Source organism: Puma concolor, chromosome E2, assembly GCF_028749965.1.
Source record: "Puma concolor isolate L17-30 chromosome E2, mPumCon1.1.hap2, whole genome shotgun sequence".
Lineage (NCBI taxonomy): Eukaryota > Metazoa > Chordata > Mammalia > Carnivora > Felidae > Puma > Puma concolor.
The window spans coordinates 59,877,838-59,896,937 of record NC_141681.1 but is presented as its reverse complement, the minus strand read 5'-3'; the positions used below and the strand labels follow the sequence as shown (position 1 = coordinate 59,896,937).

At 58.4% G+C, this 19,100-nt stretch overlaps 2 protein-coding genes across 6 annotated transcripts; both read left to right on the top strand.

Annotated features, from left to right (window-relative positions):
* The first annotated feature begins 2,110 nt into the window (after window positions 1-2,110).
* On the top strand, window positions 2,111-7,395 carry SBK3 (SH3 domain binding kinase family member 3). The gene is given in 6 exon segments (XM_086688681.1): window positions 2,111-2,155; window positions 2,582-2,843; window positions 3,356-3,558; window positions 5,370-6,068; window positions 6,070-6,164; window positions 6,166-7,395. Coding segments are annotated over 6 exon segments (1,479 nt in total). The 3' UTR covers window positions 6,341-7,395.
* An 808-nt stretch (window positions 7,396-8,203) lies between these two features.
* SBK2 (SH3 domain binding kinase family member 2) lies at window positions 8,204-12,855 on the top strand. Of its 5 annotated transcripts, none has more exons than XM_086690741.1 (5): window positions 8,225-8,295; window positions 8,878-9,031; window positions 9,370-9,624; window positions 11,455-11,657; window positions 12,072-12,855. In XM_086690741.1, exons 3-5 carry the CDS (start codon window positions 9,372-9,374, stop codon window positions 12,678-12,680), a joined length of 1,065 nt encoding a protein of 354 aa, XP_086546867.1. In that variant the 5' UTR covers window positions 8,225-8,295; window positions 8,878-9,031; window positions 9,370-9,371; the 3' UTR covers window positions 12,681-12,855. The 5 variants fall into 5 exon arrangements, with proteins under 5 accessions (XP_025770230.2, XP_086546867.1, XP_086546864.1 ...); XM_086690738.1 differs by having other exon boundaries at window positions 8,234-8,295; window positions 8,895-9,031; XM_025914445.2 differs by lacking the exon at window positions 8,878-9,031 and having other exon boundaries at window positions 8,204-8,295.
* The last annotated feature ends 6,245 nt before the right edge of the window (window positions 12,856-19,100 follow it).

Here is a 19,100-nt window from a genome sequence, read left to right as displayed (position 1 = left end):
CTGTACTCCTGGGTCTGAGGGAGGAGGGGCTGGTTTCTGGACAACCTGGTCTGAGGGAGGAGGGGCTGGGGGCAGGACTCCTGGGTCTGAGGGAAGAGAAGCCAGGACTCCTAGGTCTGAGGGAGGAGGAGACTGGGGGCCTGGAGTCCTGGGTCTGAGGGAGGAGGGGCTGGGGGGCAGGACTCCTGGGTCTGAGGGAGGAGGGGCTGGGTTCTGAACAACCTGGTCTGAGGGAGGAGGGTCTGGGGTCTGGACTCCTGGGTCTGAGGGAGGAGGGGCTGGGGTCTGGACTCCTGGGTCTGAGGGAAGAGAAGCCAGGACTCCTAGGTCTGAGGGAGGAGGAGACTGGGGGCCTGGAGTCCTGGGTCTGAGGGAGGAGGGGGCTGGGGGCAGGACTCCAGGGTCTGAGGGAGGAGGGGCCTGGGGCCTGGACTCCAGGGTCTGAGGGAGGAGGGGCTGGGGGGCAGGACTCCTGGGTCTGAGGGAGGAGGGGCTGGGTTCTGGACAACCTGGTCTGAGGGAGGAGGGTCTGGGGTCTGGACTCCTGGGTCTGAGGGAGGAGGGGCTGGGGGCCTGGACTCCTGGGTCTGAGGGAGGAAGGGCTGGGGGCCTGGACTTCTGGGTCTGAGGGAGGAGGGGGTTGCGGGGTCTGGACTCCTGGGTCTGAGGGAGGAGGGTCTGGAGTCTGGACTCCTGGGTCTGAGGGAGGAAGGGCTGGGGGCCTGGACTTCTGGGTCTGAGGGAGGAGGGGGTTGCGGGGTCTGGACTCCTGGGTCTGAGGGAGGAGGGTCTGGAGTCTGGACTCCTGGGTCTGAGGGAGGAAGGGCTGGGGGCCTGGACTCCTGGGTTTGAGGAAGGAGGGTCTGGGTGCCTGGACTTCTGGGTCTGAGGGAGGAGGGGGTTGCGGGGTCTGGACTCCTGGGTCTGAGGGAGGAGGGGCTGGGGGCCTGGACTCCTGGGTGTGAGGAAGGAGGGTCTGGGTGCCTGGACTTCTGGGTCTGAGGGAGGAGGGGGTTGTGGGGTCTGGACTCCTGGGTCTGAGGGAGGAGGGGCTGGGGGCCTGGACTCCTGGTCTGAGGGAGGAGGGACTGGGGGCCTGGACTCCTGGTCTGAAGGAGGAGGGACTGGGGGCCTGGACTCCTGGTCTGAGGGAGGAGGAGGCTGAGGGTCTGAACTCCTGGTCTGAGGGAGGAGGGGGCTGGGGACTCAATATTAAAGAACGGGACTTTGGCAATGGTCTCCCTGGTTCCTGGAGGCCAGACCCCCATCCCATGGAGGAAGACAGAATGCACGGAGCTCTGGATATCCCATCCCAAGTAAGGTATGTGAAGGGGCCTGTCTCCCCTTTTCCCACTGCCCTCAGGCCCGGCCCTTGGGGGTTCACAATACGTTTTGTCCCCTCTGTCCTGGGACCAGAGCCCAGAGTCCAAGCTGGTCTAAGTTTGGAAGGGGGAGGGAGGGGGGCAGCAGGTCAGAGGGGGTGAGGGAGGGGTGTGGGGGGGACAGGATGTCTCTGAGCTGTCACACACACCCCTGTCCCGGGCTCAGAGAAAGGGAGGGACAAAGGCTCTGAGAGAGAGAGTCAGGAACAAAGGCAGGAGGAGTGAGACAGAGAGACACTCGGGAGAGCAGGCCAGAGTGAGGCCGAGCGGGAGAACAGAAAAGTAGAGACAGGGAAGAACGGGGGGCCACGGAGTGTGGACTCTCCTGAATGACAGACAGTGGGGACAACAGTGGGGACGAGAGAAGGGGCAGGGAGACCCACCCTGAGGCCTGAGAGCCGGGACAGGGAGGGAGGAGAGAGAGACTGAGAAAGATAATCACACAGAAGCAACGATACTGCGAGGTCAGAGAGGGCAAGGAGGTTTGAGAGGGAGAGAGAGGCCGGCAGGATAATACAGACGGACACACAGAGACCAGGGCCGACAAGGAGGCAAAAGTCGGGCGGAGGATGTCACAGAAATCCTGACCAGGCAGGGGGAGATCGAGACAGGCCCTTTGACACGGGCTCTAGATCTCAGCTCTGCTGGGCCTGTGGGGCCGGTGGGGCTCAGTGGACCCAGACAGGAGGTGGTTGCTCAAGGGCCGGCTGACACCAGGGGACCCTGACATGGAGCTAAGGGACCCCGAGAACCATGAGGATGGGGACCCAGAGGTGAGAGCCGGGAGACGAGGGAAAGGCAGACAGAGATGCAGAAAAACAGAGTCGGAGATAGACACACGGAGGGACAATGAGCAGACACACAGAGAGTAATGGAAGAGACCGGGAAACAGAAACATCAGAGACCCAGAATGACGCAAACCCAAGGATACACAGCAAGACCGAGGCTGCCAGGGAAATAGGCTCAGAAAGAAAGAACAAAGCACTGGATGAGGAGGATGGAGAGAGAATCGGGTGGGGTGGGGGTTGTGTCGGCTGAGGGCACAGTCCCAACCTGGGCGGGGGGCTCCTGGTGGTTCCCACTGATGGAGGTGGGCAGGGTCTCCGAGACAATCACCCTTAACCCCGCTAGGACACAAAAACAGGTGGCCCTAAGGCCAGTGAGTCATTATGACTCATCCTCCTCCCCGGGGACAATGACCCTATAACCCTGGCACCCCACATCAGCCCTGGGCTGGGCCTCCAATTTCCCCCACTGCTCTCAGTGGGCCCCAGACTCACCCCCTCCCCACTTCTACTCCTCTCCTACAGGAGGACACAGCTACGGCCCTCCAACGGCTCGTGGAGCTGACAGCCACCAGGGTGACCCCACTGAGAAATCTGCGTGTTCAGTACCGCCTCATCCGAAAGCTTGGCTCTGGCTCCTATGGCCGCGTACTCCTTGCCCGGCCTCGCCAAGGAGGTGAGTTGGACCACCAAAGGGCAGACCCTAGAACTTCCCCATAATAGGGTTCTCAGAAGCCACTGAGACAAGGAGCATCCTCAGGAGATGATGGGAGCCCTTCATCTGGATGGGGGTTCTCAGAAAGTTAAGAGCTCTTTGGTCCTCCAATAAACAGAGCTCATCCAAAGAAGGTAAGAGACTTTCCTGAGGCCACGCAGCAAGGCAGGAAGGCAGCTTGGATTGGAACTCAAGTCACCACGTCCCCTACTTTATTCGAGACAAAACTGAGGCTCAGAGAGGGTAAGACCGTTGTGCAAGGCCACACAGAGCAGGAAGAGTCCTCAGGGAAGGTCACCTTCAACCCCTACTTCATACAAGGACAAACTGGAAGCACAGAGAGGTCAGACACTGCCACTCTTGTTTTTGCACATGAAACATCTGAGGCTCAGAGAGGTTAGGCAGTTTGCCTAAGGCCCCACAGCAAAGATCAGGGCTCCCTGAGTTCCCTTCTGCACCCATTTCCCCGGCAGGTCCTGCTGTGGCCCTGAAGCTCCTGCGTCGAGACATGGTCCTGAGAACCACCTTTCTGAGAGAGTTCTGTGTGGGCCGCTGCGTCTCATCACACCCAGGCTTACTCCAGACCCTAGCAGGACCTCTGCAGACCCCCCGACACTTTGCCTTTGCCCAGGAGTATGCACCATATGGAGACCTCAGCGGGATGCTGCAGGAACGGGTGAGGCAGGTTGGGGACAAAGGTCGGGACTGCTTATCCCATGTACAGCTCTGTCCCTAACCCACTCCTATCACCAATCCTGACACCCAAACCCGTCTTCAAGCTCGCTCTGTCCTAAGCCCCCAGACAAGCTCCTTATTTCTAATTGTCAGTGCAATCCCATGCCTAACTCTAACCTTAAGCCACCCGACCACTCAACGCAGGTTTGCACGGGCAGGGGGTTGGATTTGGGGTTGGGGATGAAGTTAGGGGTGGGATTTTAATTGGCACTGGGGTTGGGAGTGTGGGAGTGGGTGAAGTTGGGTGGGTTGAGTTTATGTTTGATTATAGAATGGTAATGGGTGTGAAAAGTATTGATGGGGTTGCAGAGTGAGACAGGGATGGGTAAGGATATGTATACAGACTGAGTTGGAGATGGGCTGTACTGAGGTTTCCTCTGGTGAGCAGACCAGGTCAGGACTGAATCCATGAGATTCTGGGGGCACATGAGTTTGAATATTAGAGTGAGACCATCTTTAAGAATAGATTTTGGATTTGAGATAGGGCTGGAGATAAACAGATGGAAAAAGAGAAGGGAGGGAGACAGATGAATGGATGGATGGATGGGTGGATGGATGGATGGTTGGAAAGATGCATGGATGAAAAGACGGGTGGGTGGAAAGATCGGTGGGTGGGAGGATGGATGGATTGAAGGATGGATGGGTGGATGGATGGACGGACGGATGGATGGATGGACAGATGGATGGATGGGTGGGTGGGTGGGTGGATGGATGGATGGACGGATGGATGGATGGATGGACGGACGGACGGGTGGATGGATGGGTGGGTGGGTGGATGGGTGGATGGATGGATGGATGGACGGACAGACGGATGGATGGTTGGGTGGGTGGGTGGATTGAAGGATGGATGGGTGGATGGATGGACAGACAGACAGATGGACGGATGGATGGATTGAAGGATGGATGGACGGATGGATGGATGGATGGATGGATGGACGGACAGATGGACGGATGGATGGATGGATGGGTGGGTGGGTGGATGGGTGGATGGATGGATTGAAGGATGGATGGGTGGATGGATGGATGGATGGACGGACAGATGGATGGATGGGTGGGTGGGTGGGTGGATGGATTGAAGGATGGATGGGTGGATGGATGGATGGACGGATGGATGGATGGACGGACAGATGGATGGATGGGTGGATGGTAGATACATGGAAGGAAGCAAGGAAGAATGGATGGATTTTGGTTATTAAATATTTGAATAAATCACTGGATTGCTGACTTGCTGGTGGAAAGGATGTTAAGCAGAAACTCTGCTGTGTAGATTGTTGACTGGATGAGAGGTTGGATGGATGGATTGCTGACTAGCTGCCCGGCTAGCTTGATAGATAGATTTCTCAATTGACTGATGAAATAAACTGACTTTAGATTGGGGTCTGAGTTAGATACAGGATCTAAATTAGTAGGGACTAAGCTTAGGATAAAATATGAGATTTGGGTTCCCATTGGAGATCTGGGTGGTAGGGCTAGAGGAGATAAGAAATGTAAGGAGTGGGTCTGAGTATCAGGGTTAGGAGAAACCTTGGTGGAAGCTGAAAGAGCTTCTGGTTCAGTCTGGGGTTCCAGTGACGACATACATGGGGGTTAGAGTGCAGGGCGGCTGCAGATTGTGGCTGAGGATAATCTGGAGAAGGTGTTAGGGGTGCGGTGGAGACACTAGAGGTAGCCACTGGTCTGAGGTTCTGAATTCTTGAACCCCAAGAAACAAAATAAAGAAGAAGCCTGACTTTCATCTCTCCTTGACCCCAGGGCCTCCCAGAGCTGCTGGTGAAGAGGGTGGTGGCCCAGCTAGCCGGAGCCCTGGACTTCCTCCATGGCCGGGGGCTGGTCCATGCGGATGTCAAGCCAGACAACGTGCTGGTCTTTGACCCTGTCTGCAGCCGTGTGGCCCTAGGTGACCTAGGTCTGACCCGGCCCGAGGGCAGTCCAACCCCTGCCCCACCAGGGCCACTGCCCTCCGCCCCACCCGAGCTCTGCCTCTTGCTGCCACCTGACACCCTGCCCCTGCGCCCAGCGGTGGACTCCTGGGGTCTGGGGGTGCTTCTCTTCTGCGCTGCCACTGCCTGTTTCCCTTGGGATGTGGCACTGGCCCCTGACCCCGAGTTCGAGGCCTTTGCTGGCTGGCTGACCACCAGGCCCCAGCCGCCTCAACCACCACCCCCTTGGGACCAGTTTGCTCCCCCAGCTCTGGCATTGCTCCAGGGGCTTCTAGACCTGGATCCCGAGACTAGGAGCCCTCCGCTGGTTGTCCTGGACTTCTTGGGGGATGACTGGGGGCTAGAGAGGAACAGAGAGGGGTCTGGGGGCTTGGGGGACATGTCTGGTGAAGATGGGGAGGAGGAGGAAGAGGGGGGAGCGAGCCTGGAAGAGGGGACAGAGGAGGAAGAGGAGGAGGAGGAGGAGGAGGAGGAGCAGGAGGGCAAAGGTGGCAGGAGGATGGGGACAGATGGGGGAGCTCCCTGACCAGGTGACTGAGACAGGTGGCCACAGCCTGGGCCAGAGGCCCCTCCCGCAGCCTCCCTCCCCCAACCCTGGCCACCTGGATGGAGACAGCTGCTCCCGGGAGGACAGGGATGGAACATACTGCATCTCACCCTGCTGAGGGCTGGACTGGGGCGCACAATTTCCCTCTCAGCCGAGGACCCGGGAGCCCAAGACCCAGCCCCTCCTCCCTCAGACCCGGGAGTCTAGGCCCCCAGCCCCTCTTCCTTCTGTCCTGAATGTGTCTTCTTGAAGGAAGGCACTGTTTCCGCAGACACATTTCTGCAGTGCAGGGACATGCTGAATCCTCATCATGGACTTCTGATGGGGTCACTCATCCCCACCAAGACCCGGTTGACGCTCACTGTCCCTGTCACTAAATCTGGGCTTTCAGAATCTGACTGAAACCTGATGATGGACACCTCATCTCCTTCTCCCATTTCCCGGGGCTCTGGGTGACACATTGGGGAAGTCACTCATTCTTTCTGGACCTAAACACACACACACACACACACGCACACACACACACACACACTTCCGGCAGCTACTTCTTGCATCCTCCCCAAGAATGCCGTTGTCCGCAGCTCAGTGCCTCCAAGAAGTGGACCTCTCCCCAGGCCCTCTCCAGCCTCGGGAACTTTTATCCGGGTGACCTGTGTCTCCCATCTTTTTCGGCCTCACCTCCTGTGCTGTCCAGGATGGACTTGTTTTTGTTTTTGTTTTCTGTTTCGACATCCTTTCCGCTCCCACATGGCGAGTGCCCTGCGCCGGCTCCCTACGAGCACAAAGCACCAAGGTGTGTGACTGTCCCAGGCGTGTGGGCCTCAGAGCCCTCCATGTGGAGGGCCACAGCTGCTTTGGAAGACCGTGCATTCACCTGGGCCAGGCTGGGAGCCGTGTGCCCCACGACGCACACGCAGGCACACGTACCCCTTGCTTATGATGCTTCACACCTGCAGGGCAGGGGCTGCGTGCATCTGGCCCCGGCACCCGGCAGTCAGGAATGGGAACTGCTCCCTCCATGGGAATCTGTCCCTCGTGCCTTCTAGACTTAAACACGTGGGTCCACCAAGCACAGTGTGGTGTCCTGGATTGGACCCGGGGACAGCGTAAGGTTGTTGGCGGAGGCATCTGAGTGATGATTTCTTTGTTTGGACAAATGTGGGGTCGTTGGCTGTGTCAGATATCAACCTGGTGGGGAGCGGGGGACGGCCCGGCAGTTCTCAGCACCATCTTTCAGGCTGTTCTGGAAATCTAAAGTTATTCTGAAATAAAGGTTTATTTAAAAAAAAAAAAATGAAGTGAGTCCACAGTGGTCCTCTTGCTGTAAACCTGGCGAGGAGATGTGACATCCCAGGCCCCCGGCCCCTCCTCCCTCAGACCCTGGAGATTCTGCCTACCCCCTTCCTCCAACTTTAAAGTCTTCGGATTCAGAACGCAGACCTCCCCTCCCCTCCCCTCCCTTCCCAGTTGCTCCACCACCTGCTTCCCCTCTGCCCCAAGTCTGAGATCATCTCTCACTGCATCGTTCTGGAATCTCGTTGTCTCATCCTTTCCCCAAACAGGACCCCAGTGTCTCATCCCCTGGACACCCCTCACCAAACACTTGTGTCTGACCTGTCAATGGGGCATTGATGGGGCAGCTGGGTGGGGTCAAGGCAGGGGCAAGCAAGAGAAATGATGTCATCCTCTACAGTGGCCCGGACTCCTGGGTCTGAGGGAGGGGGCACTGGGGTCCTAGAGTCCTGGGTCTGAGGGAGGAGGATCTGAGGGAGGAGGGGCTGGGGGCCTGAGCTTCTGGGTCTGAGGGAGGAGGGGCTGGTGGCCTGGACTCCTGGATCTGAGGGAGGAGGCGAATGGGAGCCCGGACTCCTGGGTCTGAGGGAGGAGGCGCTGGGGGCCTGGGCTCCCAGGTCTGAGGGAGGAGGGGCTGGAGCCTGGACTCCCAGGTCTGAGGGAGGAGGGGGCTGGGGGCCTGGGTCTGGGACACATTTCTGACAGCAGCCAGTTCTAGGAGTCAACACACGATGTCGCTCTGGCCCCAGTGGGGTAGAAGGGGCGGGGCCAGGGGCGGGGCCTACGACCCCCTAGGTGGGGGCGGGGTCTGCTCCCGGGCAGGCCTCTGCTGGCATGGGATCTAGTGCTGGGCACTGACCACAGCAGGCAGCGAAGGGTCGGGCAAGCTTTGGAGAAGGTGAGGCTTGGAGGCCGGAGCCCAGGTCAGGAGGAGGCAAGGGTTAAGCCGCGTGAGGTGGGCAGCACCTGATAGTGAAGCCGGGCAGTTGGCCACAGTCCTAGGTCCCTCAGAGGGCCGGGGCTGAACTTTGAGGCCGTAGGGTGGTTGAGTGTTAGGGAAAGAGAGTCTGGGAGTCAAAAGATGTGTGAGTCATATAAGGTTCAGGAGAACCAGGGGTGGGCTGGTGGTCCAGACTCCCGGTCTGAGGGAGGAGGGAGCTGGGGGGGGTGGTTGGTCTGGACTCCTGGGTCTGAGGGAGGAGGTGCTGGAGGGACTGGAGTGCTGAGTCTGAGCGGGGAGGAGGGTGGTGGCCTGGAGTCCTGGGTCTGAGGGAGGAGAGGAGAGGGAGCCTGGAGTCCTGAATCTGAGGGAGGAGGGGCTGGGGCAGGACTCCTGGGTCTGAGGGAGGAGGTCCTGGGGGCCAGGACTCCTGGTCTGAGGGAGGAGGGACTGGGGGCCAGGACTCCTGGGTCTGAGAGAGGAGGAGTAAGGTCAGAGCTGGACCCCAGGCGTCTCAAGGACTTGGGGACTTCTCCCAAGTGCTTGCTCCCATCCAGGTCCCAGCGTCCCCACGGCCCTGGTGTGCGCAGCCGCCCTCCCCAGCCCCTGGAGGCAGAGAACACCTGTTTGCTCTTAGGCGAAAGAGGCTACTCATCCACCCCCAGGGCCCAAGTCTGTTTGCTTTGGAAACAAGGTGGGGGGTGTCTCGAGTTATCTGGTTCATCTTTCACCCTTGGGCCATTGGGTGGCGCAGGGATGTGGGGGCAGGGGCGAGAGATATCTGTGACCTTAGGCTTGACCTCACCCCAACCCGCCACTGGTCTCCCCACTCCTCAGATGCGGCTAATGAAGAGAGAGACTGAGTCACAGTGGGGAGTGCCAATGAGCCCCTAGCCCCAGGAGTCTAGACCCCCCCCCCCCAGCCCCTTCCTCCCTCAGGCCCAGGAGGCCAGACTCGCAGCCCCTCGTCCCTTGGGCCCCAGGTCTAGCAGGACCTCGGCCCTGGGTCACTGTCTCTACTCTGCCCTGCAGAGATGCCCGGCAAACAGTCAGATGAGGAACAGGTGGAGACGGGGGCTGCGGAGAACTTGGCCGAGGAGGACCTAGGGGGTCTCACGGCAGAGGAGCTCCGGCAGGGCCAGGAGGCAGCCCTGGAGCTAGAGGACATGATGGCGCTAAGTGCCCAGACCCTGGTCCGAGCCGAGGTGGACGAGCTTTACCAGCAAGTGCGTCCCCTGGGCCAGGGCCGCTTCGGCCGGGTCCTGCTGGTCACCCATCGCCAGAAAGGTACCAGGGCCTGGAGACAGATACTGGAGGGGCAGAGGGTGGCGGACTGGGCCCCGGCAGAAGCTAGCCGAGGCCGGGGAGTCCGTAAACATGAACCAAGCGTTGCCTCTGCCCCTTCCGGGCTGTGTGTTCTTGGGAAGTTCCCTACCCTCTCTGAGCCTCGGCCTCCTCCTTCGGAAATGCGGGTGATGATTCCTTCTCTGGAAAGACTGTGTTTTTCTCTGAGCGTATGTCGATGGCTCGAGTTGCCGGTAAGAAAGGGGAGCAAGACAGAGTCCCTCCCTCTGGCGCTCACATGTGGCCAGCTTAGCGGTCGCCATGGGGATGATGCGGACTCATGCCGTCTGCCAGGTACTTAGCAAGGCTGGTGCACAGTGGGCCTGCAGGGCACACTGCCCCCACCCCCCGTCTGTTACCTTTCTGCCAGTGTGAACACATCCTCTGTCCTTCCCCTGAAACAGGGACGGTATGGATGGACTCGGAGTCGGTGTCAATTCGGGCTTCCAAGGCCACCTTGGGGGCTCTGCCCTGTCCTGGGTGGTTGCTGCCTGGAAGCCAGAGATCAGTCTGAGTCAGCCCTGCCTTCAAGGAGGAGCTCCAGGATGGGTAGGGACAGAGACAGTACTGGCGTGCTTGGGCGGCCCAGACAAGGCCCCACCGACTAGGGCGGCTGAAAACATAGGGATTTGTTTGCTCACAGCTGTGGGGGCCGGAAGTCCGAGACCCTGGTGTGGGCAGACTCAGTCTCCTCCGAGGCCTCTCTCCTTGGCTTGCACACGGCCCGTCTTCTCCCAGTGTCCTCACATGTGCGTGTCTGTGTCCAGCTTCCTCCTTTTATAGGGACGCCAGTCGCGGTGGACTGTGACCTCATTTTACCTCTTCAAGACCCTATCTCCAAATACAGTTATGTTCTGTGAAACTGGGAGTGAGGACCCCAACGTCAGGATTTGGGGAGGGGGGGTGCACGGTTCAGCCCATGACGGAGAGACAGGCAGACAGAGATGCAGACGTGAGTCGTCGCAGAACGTCGAGGCACCGGCAGTCATGGGGACACGGGGGGCGGGCACTGCTTCATTCGACCTTCTGGGTGCCCGCCCCACGCTGGGAGGCAGTGGGGGCATCGAGGTAGAGACCCAGAGCCCCTGAGGGCTCACAGCGCAGAGCGAGCGCAGAGGGACGGGTGCCATCAAAATAGAAGGTGGCATGTGCCATGATGGCGGGAATCCAGGGTACTTGCAGACGGTCAGAAAAGGCGCCGCTGCATCCGGCTGGGGGGTGGGAAGAGAATGGTCAGCGTTTTAGGTGAGGAGGTGACCCCTCTCCATCACGCACGGCCTCCTGATGCAGGAGGCTGGGCCCTCACGGCTGCTGGGGAATCAAAAAATGGAAGTCACCAGAGTTCCTGCCTTCGGGGAACTTCGCTCCAGGAAATGGCTTGCATGGGTGACAACCTCCTTAGGATTCCTCCTTGATCAGATCGATTCCCGGGTGCAGGACGTCTTTTCTCCCATCGCCTTCGACGTGGCTTTTGTGCCCGGGGTTTTGTTGGGATGAGGGGCTTTGCAAACTAGGTCATGTGAGGTTCTGAGTTTGGTCTACGGGGCTCCCCTCCGTCCGCTCTGAGACAGCGGGGCAGAAGCTCACCGAATGCCTGCATTATTACGGTCATTACCGCTGGCAGGGTTTTCGTGGCCATCTGGGGTGGGCAGGGTAGGGAGGCAGAGATTGGAAGACACGGCGACGGCATGCGGGGACAAGTCTGGGCTGAGGGGCTGGCAAGGTGACCCTGGGCTCTCACACTCCTTCCACACCTGTCTCTGCTGCCCCCAGGCACTACCCTGGCCCTGAAGGAACTCCCAAAGGCCTCCACGTCTCTCCGCGGCTTCCTGTATGAGTTCTGCGTGGGCCTCTCGCTGGGCACACATTCGGCCATAGTAGCGACCTACGGCATCGGCATCGAGTCCGCCACCTCCTACAGCTTCCTGACGGAGCCTGTCCTGTGTGGGGACCTCATCACCTTCATCCAGCCCAAGGTGGGTAGGTAGACCCCGAGCAGGCCTCCGAGGGTGTCCCTCTGGGGCTCAGGAGTGCGCTCACCGAATTGGGCTTCACCCAGCCTCACTGTAGCCCCCGAGGCCCCTCATGGGGCCTCCCTGGAGGAGAGAGAACCGACACTATCCCCCACTGAGATTCACCGGCCCTCATGGACTCACCCCAGGCCTCACTGGGTTTCACTGAGCCTCATGGGGGTCACAGGAGCCCTCACGGGGTCACACTAGGCCCCCCTGGGCCCATCGGGGTCACACGCTAGGCCTCACCGTGCCAGACTTATCTGAGGTCGTGCATTCTCCGGGGCGTCCCTGGGGCTGGGGAGACGCTCCCCCGGGGTTGGCCGGGGCGGGGCTGGGCGGGGCGGGGTGGAGGGCCCTGACTCTGGTCCCCCGCAGGTGGGCCTCCCGCAGCCTGCCGTACAGCGCTGCGCGGCTCAGCTGGCCTCAGCCCTGGAGCACATCCACTCCCGCGGCCTGGTGTACCGGGACGTCAAGCCCGAGAACGTGCTGGTGTGCGACCCTGCCTGCCAGCGGGTCAAACTGACCGACTTCGGCCACACGCGGCCCCGCGGGACCATGCTGCGCCTGACCGGGCCGCCCATCCCTTACACGGCCCCCGAGCTCTGCTGCCCCCCGCCCCTACCCGAGGGCCTGCCCATCCAGCCTGCCCTGGACGCCTGGGCGCTGGGGGTCCTGCTCTTCTGCCTCCTCACCGGCTACTTCCCCTGGGACCAGCCCCTGGCGGAGGCCGACCCCTTCTACGACGACTTCCTCATCTGGCAGGCGTCCGGCCAGCCCCAGGACCGTCCGCAGCCCTGGTTCGGCCTGACGCCGGCGGCGGACAGTCTCCTGTGGGGGCTGCTGGATCCTCGCCCCCGCAAGAGGAGCCCCGTGGGCTCCATCCAGGACTACCTGGGGCGTCCCTGGAGGCAGCGGGAGGGGGAGGCTGAGGAGGTGGATGAGGGGGACGGACAGGAGGATGGAGAGCGAGCGGGCACAGCCTGAGCCCACCTTCCTGCAGAGACTCTGGAAGGGAGCCGGATGGGCCCCACATCCTGAGGTCTCCTCCGCCTTCACGGGGTGGCTTGTGGCTTCCCTCTCAGCCTTCCTTTCCTCCCGCATGGGCATTCCGTGTCCCTTGCGTGGCCTGGGGGGCCTCCGTGTCACCGTCGCCATCTGCCCCGTGGTCTCCTGGCTCATTTCCTCACCTCCCGCTCCTCAGTGAAGCCCCCCACCCCCCACCGGGCAGCCGCATGTCTTCACTCTCTGGCCCCCTTCCCTCTGTGACATACACGTGGGTCTGTGTCCTGCTGGGGGACAGGGGTCCAGCCTGTCCTGGGGGGTCCCCCACGTAGCTGTCGCTGTCCTGGTCCATAGCAAGGGGCCGGGGAATGCGTGTACAATAAACGAACCCGTCTGGTTTGTGTCCCTGTCTTCCTGCCCCGTCTTTCTCTCCTCCCAGGCTGGGCTTCACTTACTCCCACTGCCCTGTTCTTCTGCCTGCACGCCAGGCTGTCGCCCTCCTGATAATGTGTCCTCTCTTCTCTCACCCAACTTCATCTGGCACCTAGGTTTCCATGATGCTGTTGGTCTGTCACCTTGGGAAAGAGAAGGGCAATGCACATGCTGGACCGTGTTGTCAGGAAGAGAGAGAGAGAGAGAGGGAGGGAGAGACGGAAAGAATGGCAGAAAACGGTCCCGTGTGGCCGTGCTGCGTGCCAGAGGCCAGCCACACGCATGTCTGTGAGTGAGCCTGCTTCTGCAAGGACCTGTGTGTGAGCAGAGGCACTGAGCGTCAGAGCCATCCGTGGATAGGAGCCTGAGCTGGCCTGGAGCGTGGTCGTGAGCGTCTGAGCCCGTGGGGGGTTGCGGGGGGGGGAGACGGTGAGGGCATGACTGTGTCTCTGTGGATGATGTGATTGTGTTGCGTGTGTCGGAGCGTCTGAGCCTGTGTGTGAGGGGACTGGGTGGAAGTTTGCACGCACCTTGCTCCGTGCGTGTGGACGTCGGGCCTGTTTGTGTGTCTGCGAGACCTTGAGTATGTGTGTGTGCAGCAGGAGGAAAGTCACCCAGGCGCCACTGCCAGTCACCGGCCGGGCCCCTCTCTCCTTCACACCTTCCCCCCTCCACCCAGGCCCCTTCTTGGCAGCTGCCCTGTTTGCAAACACTCTGTCTTCCTCTCCTCGCCCTCTTTGGCCACCAGCCCAGAGCAAGGCTACAACTCAGAGCTGGATCGTGTGTCACTCTCTCCCAGGCCCTCACCACCCCCTCCAGTGCCCCTGCTGTGGCCTCAAGGCGCTACATGGGCAGGGGGTGGGGTTTGGGGTGACCCCCAAAGCCCTTCAATCTAGGTTCAATCCAGAGGACTAGGGACATGGCCCCTGTCCCAGGCAACCCAGGTGAGCTTATTGGAGTAGGGGACCACTGGAGAGAACCAGACAGGGAGGTAGATAAGTGGCGATGGGGGGGGGGGGGGGCATGATCAGGACCTCCTGCCATCTTATCCGTGAATCTGAAATAGCCTGAGCCATCACGCCAAGAATGTGTCCCAAAGAAGCTGGAGGTGGCTGGGGCAGGGTGGAGCTGGGTAAGAGGGGAGTGGAGATAGGAGGGGCAGGCAGGCCCCCCCCCCCCAACCGGGCAAGGCAGAGGGTGTTAATTGGTGGCAGCAGCTGAGGATTAACTGGGAGTGATAATCACCCAGTCGGGGGCCCCAGGGCAGGGGAGGAGGACCAAGATTCCCAGGAAAGGCCTGAAAGGGGCAGGGGCAGTGCTAATTAATATTAGTTACTTATTAAATAAAACTTAATACTGATCATAAAACTTAACAGTAAAGAAGCCATGCTCCTCGAGCAGCAGCAACCCCCCCTCTGCCCGCTGCAGACACATCTGCCCGCTCGCTAGGACCCTCCCCATTTCACAGGTAGGAGCCACAGGGGCAGCCAGGGCAGCCAAGGTAGCACCTTGGGGGCAGGGGCAGGGGCAGAGCCAGGAGTCAAACCCAGATTGCATCTTCAGGCTGTCAGCACCAAAAGGGTCCCGCACAGCAGGCTGGGGTTTGTGTGGGCGTGAGTCAGCGTGAGGGAGTGTGTGTGGGTATACGTGCGTGCGTGAGTGTGCATGGGGGCTTGTGTGAGTGTATGCCTGTGGCTGTGAGGCAGACATTCTTTCCTGGGAGGACACGGGCATTGGGGGTCGGGAGTAAATGATGGAGATAGAAATGGGAGGTCACAGGAGCCTCCAGACCCACTGACACGTGTTGACGAGGACGTGGAGAAGTTGGGCCCCCGTGCCGTGCTGGGGGGATGTGACACAGTGCAGCCACTGCGGACGACAGTCAGCAGTTCCTCAAAACATTAAACACAGAATTACCACGTGGCCCGGCAATTATGCTCCTAGTATGTGCCCACAGGAAACGAAAACGTGCGTCCACACAGATACTAACAGCAACGTTACTCACAAGAGCCAAAAAGCGGAAACCACCGAAATGTCCATCAACAGATGAGTGGATGAACAAAATGTGGTCCATCCGTACTCTGGAACATTACTTGGCCATGAAAAGGGACAAAGGGAGCACTGATACGTGCCACAGCGTGGACGCACCTCACAAACACCACGGGAAGAGACAGGCCAGTCATGGAAGATGATCCATCGTAGGATTCCATTGCGGAAATGTCCAGAATAGGCCAATCGACAGAGGAGGAAATACTGGTGGTTGCTGAGGGTGGGGCTGTTGGGGACAATGGGAAATAGCCACTAAGGGGCACAGCGTTTCTTCTTGGGGGTGGTGATGGTGGTGGACACGTTCTAGAATTAGATCGTGGTATGTGTTGCACAATTCTCTATGTTAAAAGCCACTGAATTGTACACGGAGAAAGGGTGAGTTTTATGACATGTAAATTTCATCTCAATGAGATGAAAAACAACAACAACAACAACAACAAACAAAACACCACAAAACAGGCTTTTCCCAGGTTCTCATGCCTTGATCGGTTTTCTTTCCTTCTCCGGCCCCTGAATCCCCATTAAAGAGAAAGGAAAAAGCCCTTCTGTCTTTGCAATAGCTCTGAATTAATCACAAACCAAGACCTTAAATTCAGGACCCACTCCCTACTCCTCCTCCGATTTACAGAAAAGACAGTTGAGGCCCCGACAGGGAACACCCTACTTTCCAAAGAGCCTGAGTTCCATCCCAGCTCTGGCCTGATTCCACAGTCTTTGTTCTTAAAACCCACCCAGCAATTCTAAAGTGTTCCCCGGGCCTGTGGCCACGAAGGACATTCTGCCCCCCACCAGCTGGGGAACCCCAAGCTTGCAAGATGGGCCATGTGGGTGTCCGGTGCAAAGTGAAAATGTGGAGTTTCTCGTTTAAAAAAAAAAAAAAAGTATTTCCGTCCTCTCTCTCTCCCTCTGCATGGGGGTACTGGCTGGTAGATCCTCACGGGGATGGGACCAGGATCCAGCCACCAGAGCCCATTAGGGAAGTGACTTGGCCTGAGCCCAGGCTCGTGCTTCACTGTCCCATCCACCTCACTTACAAAACACAAAACGAAAACTCATGAGGAACGTTCAGGACGGTTGCCGCAGAGAATCAAACCCTTGTGGCCGCACCCAACCTGCACCCTGCTCGCATGGAGGGGAGGGGGGGTTGCCTCGGGCCAGAGCAGGACCAGCAGAGAAGCCTCTAGAAACAAGCTCTTTGGCACTAGTCTTCTGCAGTTTGGTGCTCACACAGATATGCAAATGGCCTGGGCCATCCTTCTCACACATGAAGGCTGCCAGCCATGAATCACCTGCCTCCCTGTTACAACCCAGATTCTGATCTGGTGGGTCTGAGGCGGTGCTGGTGAGCCCCATGCCGCCAGAGCACGGTTCACACTTGCTGGTGCAAGGGACACAACTCAAGAGTACTGATCCTGCACCCTAGCTGAACTCTTACTAACACCAATCATTTGTGCACTGGATTCTTTGGGGTTTTCTACACGGACAGTCATTATTGCCCAGAGGAAAGGACAGATCTGTGTCTCTCTGTCCGCCCTTTGTGTGATTAAGGAAGTCCCCTCTTCTCCGACTCTGCTAAGAGTGTATGTGTGTAAACCATGAATGGGTGTTGAATTTTATCAAATGTTTTTTCTGCATCAGTTGACCTTGCTAGGCCTCTGCAGCTACTGTTCTGGGCCTGGTGCAAGCTGGCGGGCACAGCAGAGGGCTCAGCCGTCCCGTGGGAGGTGTCCAGGTCAGGGCCAGCAGTAGGTGGAGGCTGGCCATCCACCCTGGCCTTGGGCCCCGGGGCCAGATGTTTGGGCTTAGCTGCCTGGCCAAGCAGGGATAGAGTGACCGGATAATTAAGCACTCGCCTCTTTGGGGCTGGCAGAAGGCAGCAGAGGGTGGAGGGACCTTGGGCCAGAGTCCCCTCCCCAACCTCAGCCCACTGACGGGGGAGCCCGAAGCCTAAAACCCCGTGGGGGCCCTCTGGGGGGGACCCAGAGTTGGGGTGCACCTGCTCCAATCTACAAATGGAAAAGCAGACCTTTTGCCTCCAAGTTGGTGTGCAGTCTTGTGAGCCCCTAACTACCCAGGAGGGAAGGGGAAGGCAGGCAGAGGCCCCCCCTCAGCCCCCTCCTAGTTTGCCAGTCAGCAGTTCTGTAAGTCTGGGGCTTAATGAGACCCAGGGAACAGAATTCTCCGCGTGCTCCTTAGCCTGTTGACGGGGGCAGAGAGTCCATCAGGACCCCCCGACATTATCCCTCCCCACCCCCAACAAGTAACTGGACCCCGCTGGCCTTTGCAGGACTGTGGGGGCGCCAGCTCCATGACCTTCCAACACCTCTGAGCCAGGCTCCCAACCGGGGAGAGGAGGAGGAGGGAACCGTCTCCTCCCTGAGGCCACAGGAGCCGAATCAGAGCTGGACCTCTCAAGACGGTCCCCAGTTTACAAGCCGAGACCGAGAGAGGGGAAGGGGCACACCCAAGGTCACTCAGAGAGGGGCCATCATGGGAGTCCTAACGCAGAACCCCAGGCCAATGTCAAAGCAGGCGAGTATGCATTGTATTATTCTGGGTTTGAGTTCCTACTCTGCTGTGTGGCCTTAGGCAAAGAGCTTGCCCTCTCTGAGCTTCAGTGTCCTTTTTGAAATGAGGATCGAGTTCCTCCTGCAAAGGGCTGTGGTGAGGATGGAATGTAGTGTGTTAAGAGGGCACACTGGGTCAGGCACACAGAAGTGCATTCAGAAAGGGATCGTGATCATTCTTGTTAACTGAGCACATGATGTGCCGAGCTCTGTCCTAGCCCACACTACCTCATCTAATCCCCACAACTACCACCACCCCAAAGGCAGACACTATGACTATCTCTGTGCACCAGTGAAGAGGTGGAGAAAGTTCCCTTTCAGAGAAAGGAAACAAACCACCAGAGTCCCATTGCCTGGTCACAGTCTCGAGTCCAGGATACTCTGACTTATGAGCAAGAACCCTGGGTCAGACAAGCCTGGGTCCCAGTCACGGCTCCATTATGTATGCCCTGAATGACCCGGGCCCTCAGTGCCCTGATCCGTAAAAAAGGGGATACGTACAATAACAGCTATCCCAGAACGAGCACTTATCAAGAGCCAGGCCCTGTGTTATCCACACTTACATATGTGTTAATTTATCATTTAATCGGCACAGCAACCCATAAGGTGTGTCTTTATTATCCCTCCTTCATAGCTGGAAAAACTCACATCTAGAAATTAAGAAACTGGCTCAGTCTCACACGCACAAGGACTCAAACTCAGGCATTCAGGCTCCAAAGCTCACCCTGTCTCTGCTGAGCTGTGGTAACAGTACCCTCCTCAGCAGGTGTTCATGAAGATAAAGTGTCGTTAGGCACATAAAGCCCTGAAAACAGAGCCTGACCTAAAGGAAGTACCCAACAAATATTAGTCATTATTATTATTGTCATGTACTCACTCATTCAAAAGATATTTATGGAGTGTGTACCCTGCATCAGGCTCTAAGAGCCGGGCATACATCTGTGAATAGGACAAAGATTTCTGCCTTCATAGGGCTTCATCAGCTCCCATGGTGGCATCATCTTCATCACCATCATCTCCATCATGATTTTCATCACCATGATCATTACCATCATGCCCATCACCACTATTATTACCATCATCTCCACCATGATCTTCATCGCCATCACGCCCATGAACATCATCATCATCTCCACCATGACCTTCATCACCATCATGCCCATGACCACCATTATCATCATCATCTCCATCATGATCTTCATCACCACAATCATCACCATCATTCCCATGACCACCACCATCATCATCCTCTCCACCATGATCTTCATACCATGATCATCGACATCATGCCCACGACCATGATCACCTTCATCATCATCATCATCACTTCCATTGTCATCATCACCACCATGAT

Bases quoted from the DNA above. Each gene is read 5' to 3' on its own strand.
- SBK2 (XM_025914445.2), top strand. From the start codon at position 9,372: ATGCCCGGCAAACAGTCAGATGAGGAACAGGTGGAGACGGGGGCTGCG. The intron at 9,625-11,454 runs GTACCAGGGCCT...TGCTGCCCCCAG, and splicing joins GGTCACCCATCGCCAGAAAG to GCACTACCCTGGCCCTGAAG. The intron at 11,658-12,071 runs GTGGGTAGGTAG...GGTCCCCCGCAG, and splicing joins TCACCTTCATCCAGCCCAAG to GTGGGCCTCCCGCAGCCTGC.